This window comes from Ovis aries, chromosome 2, assembly GCF_016772045.2.
Source record: "Ovis aries strain OAR_USU_Benz2616 breed Rambouillet chromosome 2, ARS-UI_Ramb_v3.0, whole genome shotgun sequence".
Taxonomy (NCBI): Eukaryota; Metazoa; Chordata; class Mammalia; order Artiodactyla; family Bovidae; genus Ovis; species Ovis aries.
The window spans coordinates 95,913,460-95,929,519 of NC_056055.1; the positions used below are offsets into that span (position 1 = coordinate 95,913,460).

Sequence of the window (16,060 nt, forward strand, 5' to 3'; positions counted from 1 at the left end):
GTGACAGAAGTTATAGGCCAGTACAGAGAATAATACATAAAAATCTACATTTCTACAACCCAGAATTAACAACTGTTAGCATCTTGCCATCTTTGCTTTCAGCCTCTTTTGTGAAAGTAATTCCCCAATACAGATATATCAAAATCCTCTTTGATCATCACCCCTACTCTAATTTTCTCCCTGTCTCCCCAGAGACAACCAAAACTCTGTTTGTTAAACCAAGATTATGTTTGTTGTATGTCTTTCCATTCAATGTTGTATAATTTTAATACAATAAGTATACCTGTAAGTGTGCAGATGCATGCACACGCTTCATCTTGCTTTTTGTATATGTCTACTAAGTGCTTAACGTATTTTCTAACAAGTGCTTAACAAAGATAGTTCCTATGGGCTGGTGGCCAACTGCAAACTAATAGGAATCCTTATTTCTTCTACTTGAATCTATTTCATAAAAGCTGTGTGACCGTGGCCAAGTCACTTAATGTTTCCAGGCCTCAATACTAACAGTAAGATTGTTATGTGGAGTCAATGAGTTACAATATGAAAGGGCCTATATAAATGTCAGCTCTCATAATCTTTGTTTTCCTCAGCATCAAGAACAGTAAAATAGCAGTTTATGGAGTAACAGAATTTCCGAGGTCTTAATTCAGTGTAAGGATGGCAGATATGTGATTTGCATGTGTTGCCAAGTTCCCCATATGTGGCCATGTTGTCAAGTCTATGTTGAGTCCACCACGAACTGATTGGAGTTACCATCAGAGATAACACTTAGTAGCCATTCACGGTTCATAGGCCGACATTCACTCTCTCTCAAAAGCATAATAAATAGTCAAAGAGATGGTAATGCATCTTAAGGATATATGTTTTTGTTTTTTTAATTTCTAGTTGTCCCTCCTCAACCAGAAAACATCAAGATTTCCAACATCACAGACTCTTCGGCCGTGATCTCTTGGACAATCCTGGATGGCTATTCTATTTCTGCTATTATCATCCGTTACAAGGTTCAGGGCAAGAATGAAGACCAGCACATTGACGTGAAGATCAAGAATGCCACCATCACCCAGTATCAACTCAAGGGCCTTGAGCCCCAAACAGTTTACCAGGTGGACATCTTTGCAGAGAACAATATAGGCTCAAGCAATCCAACCTCTTCTCATGAACTGATGACTCTTTCTGAATCTCAAGGTTGGTAGAGTAGACAGGTATTTACATATTATTATTTCTGGGGAGTATCAGAAAAGCCCCACTGTTTTAAGATATTTACTCCATATTCACATCTTGTGATACAATAGGCTTGTCCTTAATAGGCATCACCATCTCTAAAGAGGTCCTTAAGATGAAAATGCCCCTTGGAGGGATACCCTGTTGATCCATTTTCTATTAAGCCTTAAAGGAACTTAGCCCATCAGCAGTCCCCATCTAGCAGTTGAGGGTCTGAGGAATCTGAATGTGATTCTGTGGAAAAAGAAGACTAAGGACCCAGCTTAGTGGAGGAAGGCCTGTGCAGTGGTTCAGTGGAAGGCTCCAGGAACCACACTCCATTCTTTCTCAAAATGAACTCTTCTTTTAACTTGGGTGACAATATGCTATTCTGAGTTTTCTTTTACTTTTTAGATCCAGGTTATGATGGCTCTATGTCCATCACTAACCCCTACCTCAGAGAGAATAAGCTCTTTGAGACAGAGATCCTTCAGTGCCAAGCACAAGAGGGCCAGTGTTTGTGAGTTTTTTTAATTGAAATACAGTTGTTGTGCAATATTATCTTAGTTTTGAGTGCACTTTGACATTTGCATATATTATGATCACCACAGTAAGGCTAGTAATTATCTGTCTCTAAACAAAGTTATTACAGTATTATTAGCCATATTCTATATGCTGTATATTATATCCCTGTGGCTTCTTTATTTCATAACTGGAGGGCTGTACCTCTTAATCCTCTCCAGTGTTTGTGGCTGGTAAAACCTGTTGAATGTAATTAGTGAACAAGGACACCCCGCGTGGGAAGGGTTGAAGCTTCTGGGAGACTTCCCTTTGAGGTTAGTCTGAAATTGCATTTCCTCACCCTCTGCACCACAGCTTGTTCAAGGGAATGTAGCTAGAGGAACTTGAGAGGGAAATGGTGATTTTTGCAAATTTATAATTCAGACCAACCTATTTTTACAGAAAGTATCATAGCACTAAAAACTTCTTGGTTCTTTTGAGGGCTACCTAGGGCTTAAGAAATAAAATCCAACATGCTCTGTTTTCAGTGCTGATTCTTTGGAATATGTTTGAAATATCCAAGGAATGTTGAGTCTGTAAATTACAGAGAATCGTAGTTTTCAGATGACAATCTTAAAAAATGCATCATTTCCATAATTACTTGTGTTTTCATAGAACACATGCAGGCCCTAAATCCAAGCTACAAATAAAATACAAAGAGAAAAATTTAAAAACAAGATGTAACAAAACTAAAAACCCCTCACCATCCCATTTCAGACATCTCTTTATGTACACATGCGTGGAGGTAGTAGGAAAGATAGCTAATCAAAAGAATAATTGTTGGATGAGGTCATGCTCTACATGCTGCTTTTCATAAAAATACATTGAATTTAGTTGTGTTTTAATTTAAGCAAGGGAAAGAAGTAGAAGAGTTAAACCATAGTCTTCAATAGTCCATTTTGACTGAGCCCTAAATTCAATAGTTTTTCTCTTTTCTCTCTTCTTTCCTTCCTTCTTTGCTTCTCCCATACTTCTCCCTACTTGGTAGGTATCCTCAGATTATTTTCAGCTCTTTAAAACAAGAAAAACCCAAATCAAAATATCTTACAGATTCTGTGCTCTTAGCGTCATAGAGCTTGCAAGATTTTCTAGGTGGGGAAATTGTTCAGGGAGGTTTAGTCACTTTCCCAAAGTGATAGATTATAGTTAGTCAGTCTCACTATTATGAGATAATATTCATCTGCTTGGGCCTGTACTTGGAAGTGAAAGTTGAACAAAGGGCAACAATTATTGATTAGCATCAGTTCAGTTCAGTCACTCAGTCGTGTCAAACTCTTTGTGACTCTGTGGACTGCAGCATGCCAGGCCTCCCTGTCCATCACCAACCCCTGGAGCTTGGTCAAACTTACATCCAGCGAGTCGGTGATGCCATCCAACCATCTCATCCTCTGTCGTCCCCTTCTCCTCCTGTCCTCAATCTTTCCCAGCATCAGGGACTTTTCAAATGAGTCACTTCTTCACATCTGGTGACCAAAGTATTGGAGTTTCAGCTTCAGCATCAGTCCTTCCAATGACTATTCGGGACTGATTTCCTTTAGGATTGACTGGTTGGATCTCCTTGCAGTCCAAGGGACTCTCAAGAGTCTTCTCCAACACCACAGTTCAAAAGCATCAATTCTTTGGCACTTAGCAGGTTTGGTGATTAGCATGTTGACTTGTAAAAAGCCCTTTTGCACATTCCTTTGAACTTTTAACAGCCCTGTCAGTCAGATTTGTCTCCAGTGAGTTCCAGACAATAAATGAGTAGCACTAGGTCACATAGCAATTAGGTGGCAGGACTCAGGCTGCCATGATGTTCTCAGTGTAACTGTGACTTCTCCTGCAAATGGTCGTGGCCTGTCTCTCCATCTAGACTAACCTGCTGCTTCTCCTGCGTTCTGCTCAGCACCAGCAGACCTCGGAGGCAGGAAGATGCTGCTTATCGCCATCCTCGGCTCAGCGGGAATGACCTGCCTGACGGTGCTGTTGGCCTTTCTGATCATGCTGCAGCTGAAGAGGGCAAACGTCCAAAGGAGAATGGCCCAAGCCTTCCAAAATGTGGTAGTGTCTCATCTCCCAAGCAATATTTTAAAGATATGGGTCAGAAAGTTTACTTGTAAAGGAAGTATTTCCCTTAGGCAAGTTTCATCTTTTCTTTGTCTTCCATTATGAAATGGGAGATAACTAGCATGACTATGTAAGTTCTTGTCCAATTCAGAACAATTCTGAGAGTGAAAAGGTTACTCTTAATAATTATGCAGAAAACTACGCCTAAAGCAGGATACTGCCCCATCAAAAAGAGAAGAGAGTCATCCTAGTGATAAGTCACCAGTGAGAGTAATCTTGCAGTATAAACAGCTGACCATTACTGTAATGAAGGGCATGAGGGGAACCGTACCTCAGAGTGATAAGTCATGAATATTGATACTAGATCAGTTTTCTTCACTTTTTTTTTTTAAATTTCCAGCTTCCATTTTGTACTTCTAATAGTATCCCCGATATATATATGAATTATATCTACGTGCGGATCGCCATCCCTGTGTACCCTTCAGTCTGCAGTCAGAGTTCATGGCACTCGGCACTACTTTTTTCTTTCATTTAGTGATTTTGACCAGTTGCAAAGGTTTACAAAATCATACTTTACCGACAGGCACCCCATTTGAATCCTTGAGACAGTATAGCCTGAACATTTCTCTGTGATTTTGAGCTCTGTAAAATTAATCTGTACCCAACTGTACTGATTCTATATATGAAGCACTGAATACAGTCACATATTCCGAATGAGGTAAATCTTCCTGATACGAGTCCCTGAGATGCCCTTCAGGCTGTCACTAGACAGGAAGGTCCAGCAGGGGGGTGGACAGTGCTGGAGCTCATCATGGTACGGACGCTTTGTCCTGGTACTGCCAGCAGCCACCAAAACTCAGGAGAAAAGGAGACACTGTCTTGGGCTTGAGAGATTCTGAGCTTTAAGACAAGTGGGAGAGAGTGAGTAAGAGCCAAGGAGACCAAGATGAAGCTAGGGAAAAAGCCCTCACAGAGGCATGTCCTGTGACTTCTCCAGATAGATCTCTGAGCTCTTTTCCAAACCAGAACTGAATAGCTGCTCATTTCACAGCAGGGCAGACACTCAAGTGTGAGTAACTCAAGTGTGTGTCATGACAGACATGCTATTATCCTCCTCGCCCTCATCCCTGCAGACATGACTAGTCGATTGTAGCATGCTTTCCTCCTGAGGCCTAGGATCAGGCCCATGCAGCTCTACTGACTGCCGCTTCATCCAAGTGGGCCTACTAAAGGAACCCTATTTCCATCTTAATTCTAGAATTGGGTATACTGTTTCTTTTTTTCACTTAGTGTGGGCATAAACCAGAAGGTATTATGTACCTTGAAAATTATGAAAAATCCTGACACAAACCCATTATTTTTGTAGAGGGAAGAACCAGCTGTGCAGTTCAACTCAGGAACTCTTGCCCTGAACAGGAAGGCCAAAAACAACCCAGATCCTACCATTTATCCAGTGCTTGACTGGAATGACATCAAATTTCAAGATGTGATTGGGGAGGGTAATTTTGGCCAGGTTCTTAAGGCTCGCATCAAGAAGGATGGGTTACGGATGGATGCTGCCATCAAGAGAATGAAAGGTCAGTGCATGCCCCGATCAAGTCAGCATTTTACTAGGGTGGGGGGACAGCTTGACTTCCTGTTGAATCTTTCCTCTAAGGTCTCATATTTTTTTAAACAAAAACTTGGCATGATGTTAGATGGAGTTGTTCTGTGCAGCTGAAGGGGATATTTCCTTTGAGGGTCAGGATGTAAACTTGAAGGCATGAGCTGTTTAGACGCCACTGTCTGGATTCACTGGGATGTGAGAACACAGACTCTCTGTCCCACCCTGCTGACTTTCGGGAAGCATTACTGTTTCTCTTAATGCAGTGGTTCTCAACATTGATCACCGTCCAAATCACCTGGGAGACTTGTTAAAAAACAGACTCTTCAGCTCCACCCTATGGTTTCTGATTAAGCAAATCTGGCCCAGGGCCAGAGGGCTTGCATTTCTAATTAGTTCCCATGGGATGCTGAGTCTCAGAATTTGGAGACCACATTTGGGAAATCACTATCTTCCTGCATTATCTACATTAGCATTCCTGGAAATAGTTAGAAATGCATCTACTTGAGTTTTTCCTCCTCAAGGTTCTAATCTATTCAAATTTCTGGGGTGATGCAGGGAAAAATTGGGGTCCCTAAACTTGCTCAGCGGCCTTCTATACACTCAAGCGTAGAAACCATTGATCTATAGTCACAAAACTAGATCTTTCCCAGTTGTGTTCAAGACTGCTTAGGGCCCCCTCATTGAATACGATCTTCTGAGAAAGCAGATTGACATGTCCCCTGGAAATACTAGCTGTCTTCTGTTGCGTGTGAAATGGCAGTTTACAGATGACTTGACTGTGAAGCTGCACTGTTGTTTTTACAGCACACAGGCTTGGCAAGTGATATATTAGAGCCGGCAATATAATTGCCACTTTTATTGGGCAGCTCCATAATAAGGACTTGCTAAGGCTGCTGATGGGTTTTCCTTCTTCTTGACTGCAATATTAAGCCTAAGATGACAATTAACCCTAAATCTTATTAAGCCATCACTGCTTTCTGCATTGCTAGAAAACACATGTCAGGAAATGAACAAAACAAAATAAACACAGTATTATTTATGCTTAGAGACAGTAATGTTTCAAAACACACACAGAGACACACACCCAAACAAACCCTACTAGAATCCAGAAATTCCTTTTCCTTTTCCGACTTTAGTCACAGCAGTTTTAGGAAGCAGTAAAAATGGTGAGAGGAGAGAGAGTGTAGAACTTTGTAGCATCCGTTTTTATGCTGATTGGGATCTTACCTGAGCTGATTGTCCATCTCCTGTCCATGTAAAGAGGTAGAATAACTTAACAGCGCACCAGGGCAGAAAGTTTTGCAGGGAAAGTCATGCATGCAAAGAGGGCACTTACTGATGTGAAGCAACAACCTGTTACAAGGAGCTTTGCTTCTAAAATGTTCCTGAGGCTGACCCTTAGGCTCCTGTGGTATAAACAGGTACTAGACTTGGAATTGTTACCTGTCAGCCTCATGGGTCTCCTTAGCCCATATGAAACCTTCCCATAATTTTCAAGCATGGTCAGGCATGCACATGGCTACCAGCTCTCTCTCACTCTTTCCCCCAATGTTATTTCTTCAAAAAGCAATCATAGCATACTGTCACCAACTCAAGGCTGACCAACCAGTTGCACATCAGCCAAAGAGTTTTCTCTTCAGCCTGATTGGTGGTTCTGTCTCTGATCAAAGTGCTAATGGAGAGACGGAATGACAGGAACAGAAAGAAACGCAACTGTTTCCTGACTACGAAGCGACTTCTATAAAAATGCCATTGAGATTTGAGTTTTTTCAGCAAGTCTTATGTGGGCTTCCCTGGTGACTCAGTTGGTAAAGAATCCACCTGAAGTGCAGGAGACCTAGGTTTGATCCCTTCATCAGCAAGATCCCCTGGGGAAGGACATGGCAACGCACTCCAGTATTCATGCCTGGAAAATCCCACGGACAGAGAAGCCTGGTGGGCTCTAGTCCATGGCGTCCCAAACAGTTGAACACAACTGAGCACAGTGTTCTATTCTGGTTTATGTAAAAAGCAAAGTAAAATTATTATAATAAAGTAAGGTATGTTCACTACTGGCAATGTTTCACTAAAATTTTGGTGTTATTCCTTGGCGTATTTGTCTCTGGAAAGCCGGGGTCTGAGAATGGACGCAGCTCCATCTCAACCAGACCATTTCTCTGGATATTTGAGGGCTTCAGCAGTGATTCTCAAACAGAGGTGATTTGGTTTCCAGGGGGGACACTTGGTGATCTGCGTACATTTTTGGTTGTGCTACTGGTAACTAGTAGGTCAGGTCAGGGGAGTAGCTAAACATCCTCCTTGCCACAGGACAGCCCCCAACCATAAGAAGCATTGGCCCAAAATGTGGACAGCCAAGCCCCTGTGCTAGAGCCATCTCTTTGATTTCTCTAACATTTTCCAGACCCAATGACAGCTGAGTGTAGTTGAAGGTGATGGGGATCAGGGGGTACAGTTGTTTCTGACGAGGCATCACAGAAAGCGGTCATGACTCTTGACTTTCTTCCCAGAATACGCTTCCAAAGATGACCACAGGGACTTTGCTGGAGAACTGGAGGTTCTTTGTAAACTTGGACACCACCCAAACATCATCAATCTCTTGGGAGCGTGTGAACATCGTGGTAAGATGCTCTTTTCCTGTTTCTCCTGCCAGATTTTTTTTTTAAATAAGAAAGAAAATCAGGCACATTCCATATTGAAGTTAGGAAAGATAAGTCATCTAAGATTGCTGCTGCTGCTACTGCTAAGTCGCTTCAGTCATGTCCGACTCTGTGCAACCCCACAGATGGCAGCCCATTGGGCTCCTCCATCCCTGGGATTCTCCAGGCAAGAACACTGGAGTGGGTTACCTACTTTTTAAGCTGCAATTTCAGTCTGAATGTCTGGCCCCGTGAATAGACTGTGCTGAGATGTGGAATGTTTTTGAAGGTGAGTCCCAAGGGAGAGTCTTTTGGCTTCTGATACAGCTCAATTAGTAATGCCCAAAGATACCCACAGCTCCTACATGCTCCCATCTTTGCTAATCCAGAGGTTTTCTCAGTCACGACTAGGTGGATGGAGGCTGCACTCTGCACCAGGAAAGTGAAGTACGTTGGTTCTTCTTAGTTGACTTTTCATTTTCCCCCCAAACCCAAGAAGCCAATACTCCAAATGTTAAATCTGTGAATGCCAATAATCTACTGTAATGTGAAAGGACTGGTGATACTTAGGTTAAAAAAATAATAGTAAGCCTATATCTAATAGTACTTTGTTTTTATCCAAAACAATCCCCTGTACAATTACACTGAAGCTTTCTTTACAACTATCCTATGTCACACATACTCTTAAGTTCAAATTATAGTATTAATTCAAATGTTTATTGAGTATTTCCTATTGTAATGTGTCGAGTTAGCTGTGAATGAGTAGGTAATAAGAAATCTATGGGTTTACCTCTGCATGCTACCTGGGTTTGCAGCTCTAAATCCATGCTTACTCTTAATTTCCCATGGAAAAATTTACTCCAACGCAAAAGCTCCACATGGTAATTATTTGCAAACTTTACAACCTCTTGTTGACTTTGCAGCACAAATACCAACAATGGAAAAGAGACTACTTCCTTTTCCTCAATTTATTAAACTAAAAATACTGGTACTTCAAACAATATATCATTCTGTGATCCAATAAGGGTGTAATTCTAAGAGCCAGATAATGTCAGAATGAAGTAATGACACTTAGTTTTGAGCTATTTCCTGAGAACAATAATCAGCATGGGGCAGCAGTGAATGAATGTTCCAAAAAAACACTTATAGTGACAGACTATATGTCTTTTAAAAGTTTGCTCTATTGTCACATAATTGGTTGATTTTTTAAGTTGTATTGTTCAGTAAAGTGAGAAAATACCTTCATACCAGAATTGAGGTATATCTTTCCTTATAGTACAACAGGATTCAGTGCTAGAAGCTTGCTTTTTTTTTTCTTTTGAGAATTTCACTTTCTTAGAATATCTTTGAAGTTTAGATTCATTTGACATAAAAAGTATATACCAAATAATTCACTTAGAGCACTATACTTTCATTTTGGCTCCAAAGATGAATAATTGCTATCAAAGCAGATTACATCTCATTATAAAAAAGAAAAGGGAGGAAACTATTTGGAATAAAACTAAGACAATGAACCATGCTTTGCTCTAGGAAAAATTTTATTTTTTTTTGTAAAAGGTTGACATTTCTGGCTTCTGTCAGCAAAATTGCAATCCCCGGCACTAGATTTTGCTGACCAGTGATGCACTCAGCAATCTAACGACTTAGTCTGGATTTTAGGAAGGAGCAGAGGTCAGGAGAGAGAAAGTTACCTAGTGTGGGTCCTTCTGCTTTGGGTATTTAATCACTTGGTTTGTTTTTAAAAAAATAACCTCAGGAGAAGCTGGATTCATACTGGAATAACATGTCTGGCTCATATTAGGTTCTCAGTCAATATAGAATAAAAAATAAAGGGTGATGTGGACTAGCTATCCTAGGTCATCTGGAACCAGGTGTTTTGATTTCATTCTACCGGTGTTACCCAGTAGGTGAAGCATTCAGGAAGCCTGCTGTTTGGTAGGAGTGGAGAGGGGAACCCTAAGGGCAGGCATGGCCCCCTTTTGCAGGAATGATGTCACTTGTTTTCCTCCTGTCCCCAGCATTACCCGTATCGGTACCACTAGATGTGTTATTTTAAGATAAAATGGAATTTTTTAAGCAGTCCCCGAGGACCAAAGCACATCTCAGAGATACCACCGAGGTTTAGGGCTACTGATAAAGTGAGGCTTCCTCCCTCGCCCCACAGGCTACCTGTACCTGGCCATTGAGTATGCGCCCCATGGCAACCTCCTGGACTTCCTGCGAAAGAGCCGAGTGCTAGAGACGGACCCCGCGTTTGCCATCGCCAACAGCACTGCCTCCACGCTCTCCTCCCAGCAGCTTCTCCATTTCGCAGCAGATGTGGCCCGGGGTATGGACTACCTGAGCCAAAAACAGGTTTGTTCTGCGAACCTTGCTTTGAGCATCTTTCTTCCAAACTTCTCTCTGATATCAGAGTTTAGATTTTTTTTTTCCCAGTTCACCTCTCTTCCTTAATTCCTTCTCAAACTCTCCCTAATTGTATTCTGTTTGTTAATATTCTATCTCTTTATATAGAAGTTCATGCTCCATGCTAATGGTATGTTTATCTAGTGAATCTCATCATATGTATTTGGGTGAGGTGCTTTCACTCATATTAGCTTCAAGTAACTCCACACAGCACACATAGCAGAGGCCTTTCATGGTAATTGGAATAGTGCATGACCTGGTGCTTCTTCCTGAAATGCTCCTCCGAAGTCCTGTGGGTCGTTTGGCTGAGCATTTAGAAGAGGAACTAGAAGGGAACTGGATTCTGGTAGCTTTTTAAAAACACTTTTTCATACTATCCTCTAGATTTCCCAAAGCTCCTGTTCTTTGTGCAAACAAAATGAAGTGAAAAAGCAAATATGATGCTGAAAATACATGACCTTTTTTTTTTTTTAATTTCAGTTTATTCACAGGGACCTAGCTGCCAGGAACATTTTAGTTGGTGAAAACTACGTAGCCAAGATAGCGGATTTTGGATTATCCCGAGGTCAAGAAGTGTATGTGAAAAAGACGATGGTAAGTTCAGATGTTGATGAGACCCTTCCGGGGGCACCCCTCCCTCTCCTGAGGTTGCTTCTCTTAGAATTCCATCCTTCTGTGCTGACGGAGGCCTCTGGCCTTTTCTGCCATTTCATAATGCCTCAGCCCAGCAAACGTCCTTTCTCAGTTTTGATACCTAAAATGTCTGGAGGGTCTGCATTTACCAGTGAAGAAGGCTCTGTCACATGTGGTGAAGTTGTTGAACATGCAAGCCTCGTGCTGGAGGGGCTGGGGTCCGTATCCAGCACAGACCTCCAAGTCTGGTCTCGTTCAGAATCTTCTGGGGAGCTCCCACAGTCCCCTTTTACACAGCAAACATGGGGGCGGGGGGAAGACGTTTAACCTACTTTCTAAAACATTAAGGAAGTGAATCAACAAGGTTTCCTAAGTCACAAGGATGCTCTAGAAAGAAACTCGTAAGTTGTAAATGCTCGTATAAGAGTTCCCTCTTTTCTGAATGTTCTCTGCTCATTCATCAGTTCAGTCGCTCTGTCGTGTCCGACTCTTTGCAACCCCACGGATGGCAGCACACCAGGCCTCCCTGTCCATCACCAGCTCCCATAGTTTACTCAAATTCATGTCCTTTGAGTCGGTGATGCCATCCAATCATCTCACCCTCTGTCGTCCCCTTCTCTTCCTGCCTTCAATCTTTCCCAGCATCAGGGTCTTTTCCAATGAGTCACTTCTTCGCAGCAAGTGGCCAAAGTATTGGAGTTTCAGCTTCAGCATCAGTCCTTCCAATGAATATTCAGGACTGATTCCGTTAGGATGAACTGGTTGGATCTCCTTGCAGTCCAAGGGACTCTCAAGAGTCTTCTCCAACACCACAGTTCAAAAACATCAATTCTTAGGCCCTCAGCTTTCTTTATAGTCCAACTCTCACATCCATACATGACCACTGAAAAAACCATAGCTTGCTCGTTCGTCAAGCCCCCACCAAATCCACTTTCACCCAATGATACCTAGCCTCCCAGGTAGCCAAATTTTACCTTCAAATAAAAGATCCCAGGGGAGCCTCACTCTGCTCTTGTTGTCCACCTGGAATCATAAAGCTGGAAATGCCACATCCCTGGACATTAATGCTGGGCTTTCAACATGCCACCACTCTCTGCTTTCCCTGCAGTTGGGCAGTGCAGGGTGTTGGGGCTGACGCATCCTATAGTCTTTGCACGTGTTGGGTAGGTCTCTCTGATGGCATGGCTCTCCCAGCATTACCCGGGCTCAGCTTTCTTGGGATGACTCCAGTTCTTGTAACATATACATACAGAGAGTCTTTTTACTTTTGTAGATATCAAATTGCCTCCTAGCAAGGCTCAGGCTTCTGCATTTATCCTCAAGCTCAGGTTTCCTTTCTTTTAAATATACTTATTTCAATTACTGACAAGATAACACAAAAACAATATTCAAGAATGCTTTCAAGAGGAAATGATCCACAGTTCACAACCTTGACACAATTTATTTTATTTTTACTCTTTTCCTTCCACAAGCATACAGTCTTTTCCATAGTTATGATCACAGTGAACGTAATCATTTTGGAACTTTCCACTCCCTTTTTTTGATGAGGGTTTGAAGTGGGCCTCCTTTGGTTCTTAGAGAGTACCATGCCCCTGGTCCTTGATGCTTATTGACATCAGCACCTCAGGAAGTCTCCAGTGACTCCCTGAAGGTTGGTTGCCAGGCAACAGTTTTTTCCCTAAACTTTTCAGATTTGCCCCTCTCAAAGCAGACCTTTCTCTGGTGAGTGGCTGGGCTGGTCTTACAGAAGCGGGATGCACCACTCACCCATCTGCTCCAGCTCTCCGCATTCCTCCTGGGCCACGTGGGACCCTCCTATTTCCACCGCAGCATCTCTCGCCTTCCTTCACTCTGGCACTTTGGGGATGGGATGCCGTGAGGAGGGAGGGCCACATGCATGCTAAGTCGCTTTAGCCGTGTCTAACTTTGTGATCGTATGGATTGTGGCCCGCCAGACTCCTCTGTCCATTGGGTTTCCCAGGCAGGAAAGCTGGAGTGAGTGGCCATTTCCTCCTCCAGGGGATCTTCCCGACCCAGGGGTTGAACCCCTGTCTCTTATGGCTCCTGCACTGGCAGGTGGGTTCGTCGCTACTAGTGCCTCCTGGGCCCTGTGGGGATGAGGAGGAGAGGTTAGCACAGTTTAGCCCCATAATCCTACCCGTTTAATTTGGTTACTTGCCTCAGTACCCCGAGGCTAAGGTTGGTTTGCTTGACATTTCATAAAGGTCAGGGATTTCTGCATCTTATGGAGTTAGGGAAATGCTTAGAGGGGCGGAGCACTGGTTAGGGCTCTAGTGTATCTCCCAGTGGAAGGGAAAGCGTTCAGTAGCAGCATGGTGTCCGGGCGGGGAAAGGACATGGTGAAGGTAGGAGAAGGAAAGAGAAGGGATTGGAGAGAAGCAAGCTCCCAGCAAGAAGGGCGCAATGTAGCACACTACCAACAGAGGGCAGAGTGGCTGCTTTCTCTGGCTTACTATGGAAGTCAGAGATGGTCGATTCCTATTGCACCTAGATTCTCTGGGAAACTTTTTAAAAGACAGATGCTAAGTCCTACCACTTAGATATTTTGATTCAGTTATTGTGGAGAGGGCATCCTGCATTAGTTTTTTACTTCCTCCCAGGGCGATTCTAGTACTGGAAGTGTTGCAAAATGATGTACTTCAGTGATTTGGGGTTTTACTACCATTGATTAATCTATTGATCCCCTCAGCGTGGATTTATTTATTACTACAATGTTTCACGCTTGTGCTGGGCTTGGGGATAATATTAAGACACAGTGTTCTCCCTCAAAGAGCTCAGAGACACATAACAAACAATTGTAACGGTGGATAAGGCTGAGCAGGAGGAAAGTGCAGGTCCCTCCGGAGCTCAGAGGAAGGAAGCACAGTGAAGCTTTCCAGTAAATGTGACATAGATCCTGGAGACGTGAGAATGAAGTGCAGGACCTGGTGGATGCAGTGTATATATAAGAGCTGAGAGGCAGAGGAAAGCACGGAACTTTGGGGAAATAAGAATATGGCTAGAGGGTGATGCAAAAAAGAGGAAGAGTTAAAACTCAAGGCTGCAGGAGGAAGTGGGGATAAGGTCTTGAAAGCTCTGGATGCCAGCTTTTGGGGATTCAGCTAAGGAATGGGGATGTTGTAACAAGAGTGATATTACATAATTTTAAGGACAGGAACAACATGTTTGGGTTTGCCATTTAGAGTGATTGTGGTACAGAGAACAGGTCATTAGGGAGGGGAACCAGAGGCGGGGAGATGGGCGGAGAGGTGGTTGTCAGCAGGCAGGTGGAGATGGTGGTGGCCTGAACCAAGATGACGGCAGCAGGGACAGACAGAGGTGGACAGATCAAAGCAGTCACACAAAGAATGGAAAAGGGCGCATGGAAATGAATAACTAGGAAATACGGGGTCAGAGGCCAGCAAGCGGGAGTAAATGAGAGCAAGGACCAAACAGGAAATGCAGACAACTCTTCCCATCCCCTAGTGTGAAGGAGAAGAGAGAGTGCCAGGTGGGAGATGGAGGCGAGGACATAGAAGGGAGCAGATGTTGAAGAGAACACAGCATGTAGACGTGAGGGACTTCCCTGGTCTGCACTGGTAGAAGTCACCACCTCCTTGCTGACCCACATCCACCCTCTGCCCTTTGGTCTGAAATGCTTTTTCCTCCCCCATCCACCTGAGGGTACCTACACATCTTCTAGAACTGAACTCGTGTGTCCCCTCCCCTGGAAACCCTTCCAGCCTCTCCTCCAGGCATTTGTTCTCCTCCCACCACCTCAGCCTTTCCCACATTATAGCCTAATCCTCGGTTCCTATGCCCATCTCTCTTTTCAAACCTCTGACAGCCACAAAGTGAATAATTGCATGACCACTGAAAGGACATACACATACACACACATTATTTTTCTTTACATGAAGCTGTGGTAGTGACCCCTTGAGGTAAGTGGGGCTTACATAATTTGCGGGGCTTTGAACTTAAAAGCAGACTTGTGGGTGGGACATGCAAAAATATCCCCTGACTCTGCCATGCCTTCTGTCTGGGGACCTCCCTGAGAACTGGGGTGAGCTCCCCCCAGCTTCAGTCCACCGGCAAGCCTTGGGAAGGGGCCCCTGTTGAGCCTAAGCAGCCTCTTTCATTGTATTCTCCAGGGAAGACTCCCCGTGCGCTGGATGGCGATCGAGTCACTAAATTACAGCGTGTATACAACCAACAGTGACGTGTGAGTAAGCCTCTCACTGCTGAGGGTTTTTTTTTTTTTTTTTTGGACCCAGAAAAATATCCATTTGACAAAGGTTTTGAAGAGAACCAGGAATATTGCCTCCCTCTGCGGAATAAAGCTAATCACTAAGCCCAGGAAATAAATTAACAGAGTGAACGAAGCCACAGAGGAAATGATTTCCCGACGGCAGGCTTTGGGTTTATTTCTGCACGTCGGGGAGTGACTTCAAGTGGTTAACTCTTTATTTCCTGAGGAGTCAAAGGCATCCTGGTCTTCCTGTGACTCCATTGCCCAGACTGACTTCGGCACAAGGACCTAGATCTGAGGAGGTGGCCCAGAGTAGCTGCTGGGGGTCGGAGGTGGCAGGGACAGAAGACAGTCACACATGCTAAGTCACTTCAGTCGTGTCCGACTCTGTGCAACCCGATGGGCTACAGCCCGCCAGGCTGCTCTGTCCATGGAATTCTCTAGGCAAGAGTACTGGAGTGGATTGCCATGCCCTGCTCCAGGGAATCTTCCCGACCCAGGGATTGAACTCACAACTCCTATGTCTCCTGCACTGGCAGGCAGGTTCTTACCACTAGTGCCACCTGGGAAGCCCACAGAAGGCAGTCGGTGGGGCCCATCTCCGCCTGTAGCCTGTGTGACGAGTCTCAGGCTGGTGGCAGGGGAGGACGGTTTGCGATTAAGACCTGAGCCCTCTTGCCCACATTCCCTATTTTCAGGAGGAAGAACAGGCCCAGAGGGTTG

At 43.8% G+C, this 16,060-nt stretch overlaps 1 protein-coding gene across 6 annotated transcripts in view; it reads left to right on the top strand.

Moving 5' to 3' along the window:
* TEK (TEK receptor tyrosine kinase) overlaps nt 1–16,060 on the top strand; it is a 99,054-nt gene that overhangs the window by 76,918 nt on the left and 6,076 nt on the right. For 3 of the 6 annotated variants that reach the window (XM_060411016.1, XM_027964593.2, XM_060411018.1), the window contains 7 exons: nt 886–1,185; nt 3,647–3,801; nt 5,174–5,384; nt 7,921–8,031; nt 10,214–10,404; nt 10,936–11,049; nt 15,240–15,310. In XM_060411016.1, coding sequence (XP_060266999.1) covers nt 886–1,185; nt 3,647–3,801; nt 5,174–5,384; nt 7,921–8,031; nt 10,214–10,404; nt 10,936–11,049; nt 15,240–15,310 — 1,153 coding nt within the window. The remainder of the gene's footprint in view (nt 1–885; nt 1,186–3,646; nt 3,802–5,173; nt 5,385–7,920; nt 8,032–10,213; nt 10,405–10,935; nt 11,050–15,239; nt 15,311–16,060) is intronic. The other 3 variants (XM_060411017.1, XM_012127828.4, XM_060411019.1) reach the window with 1 other exon arrangement.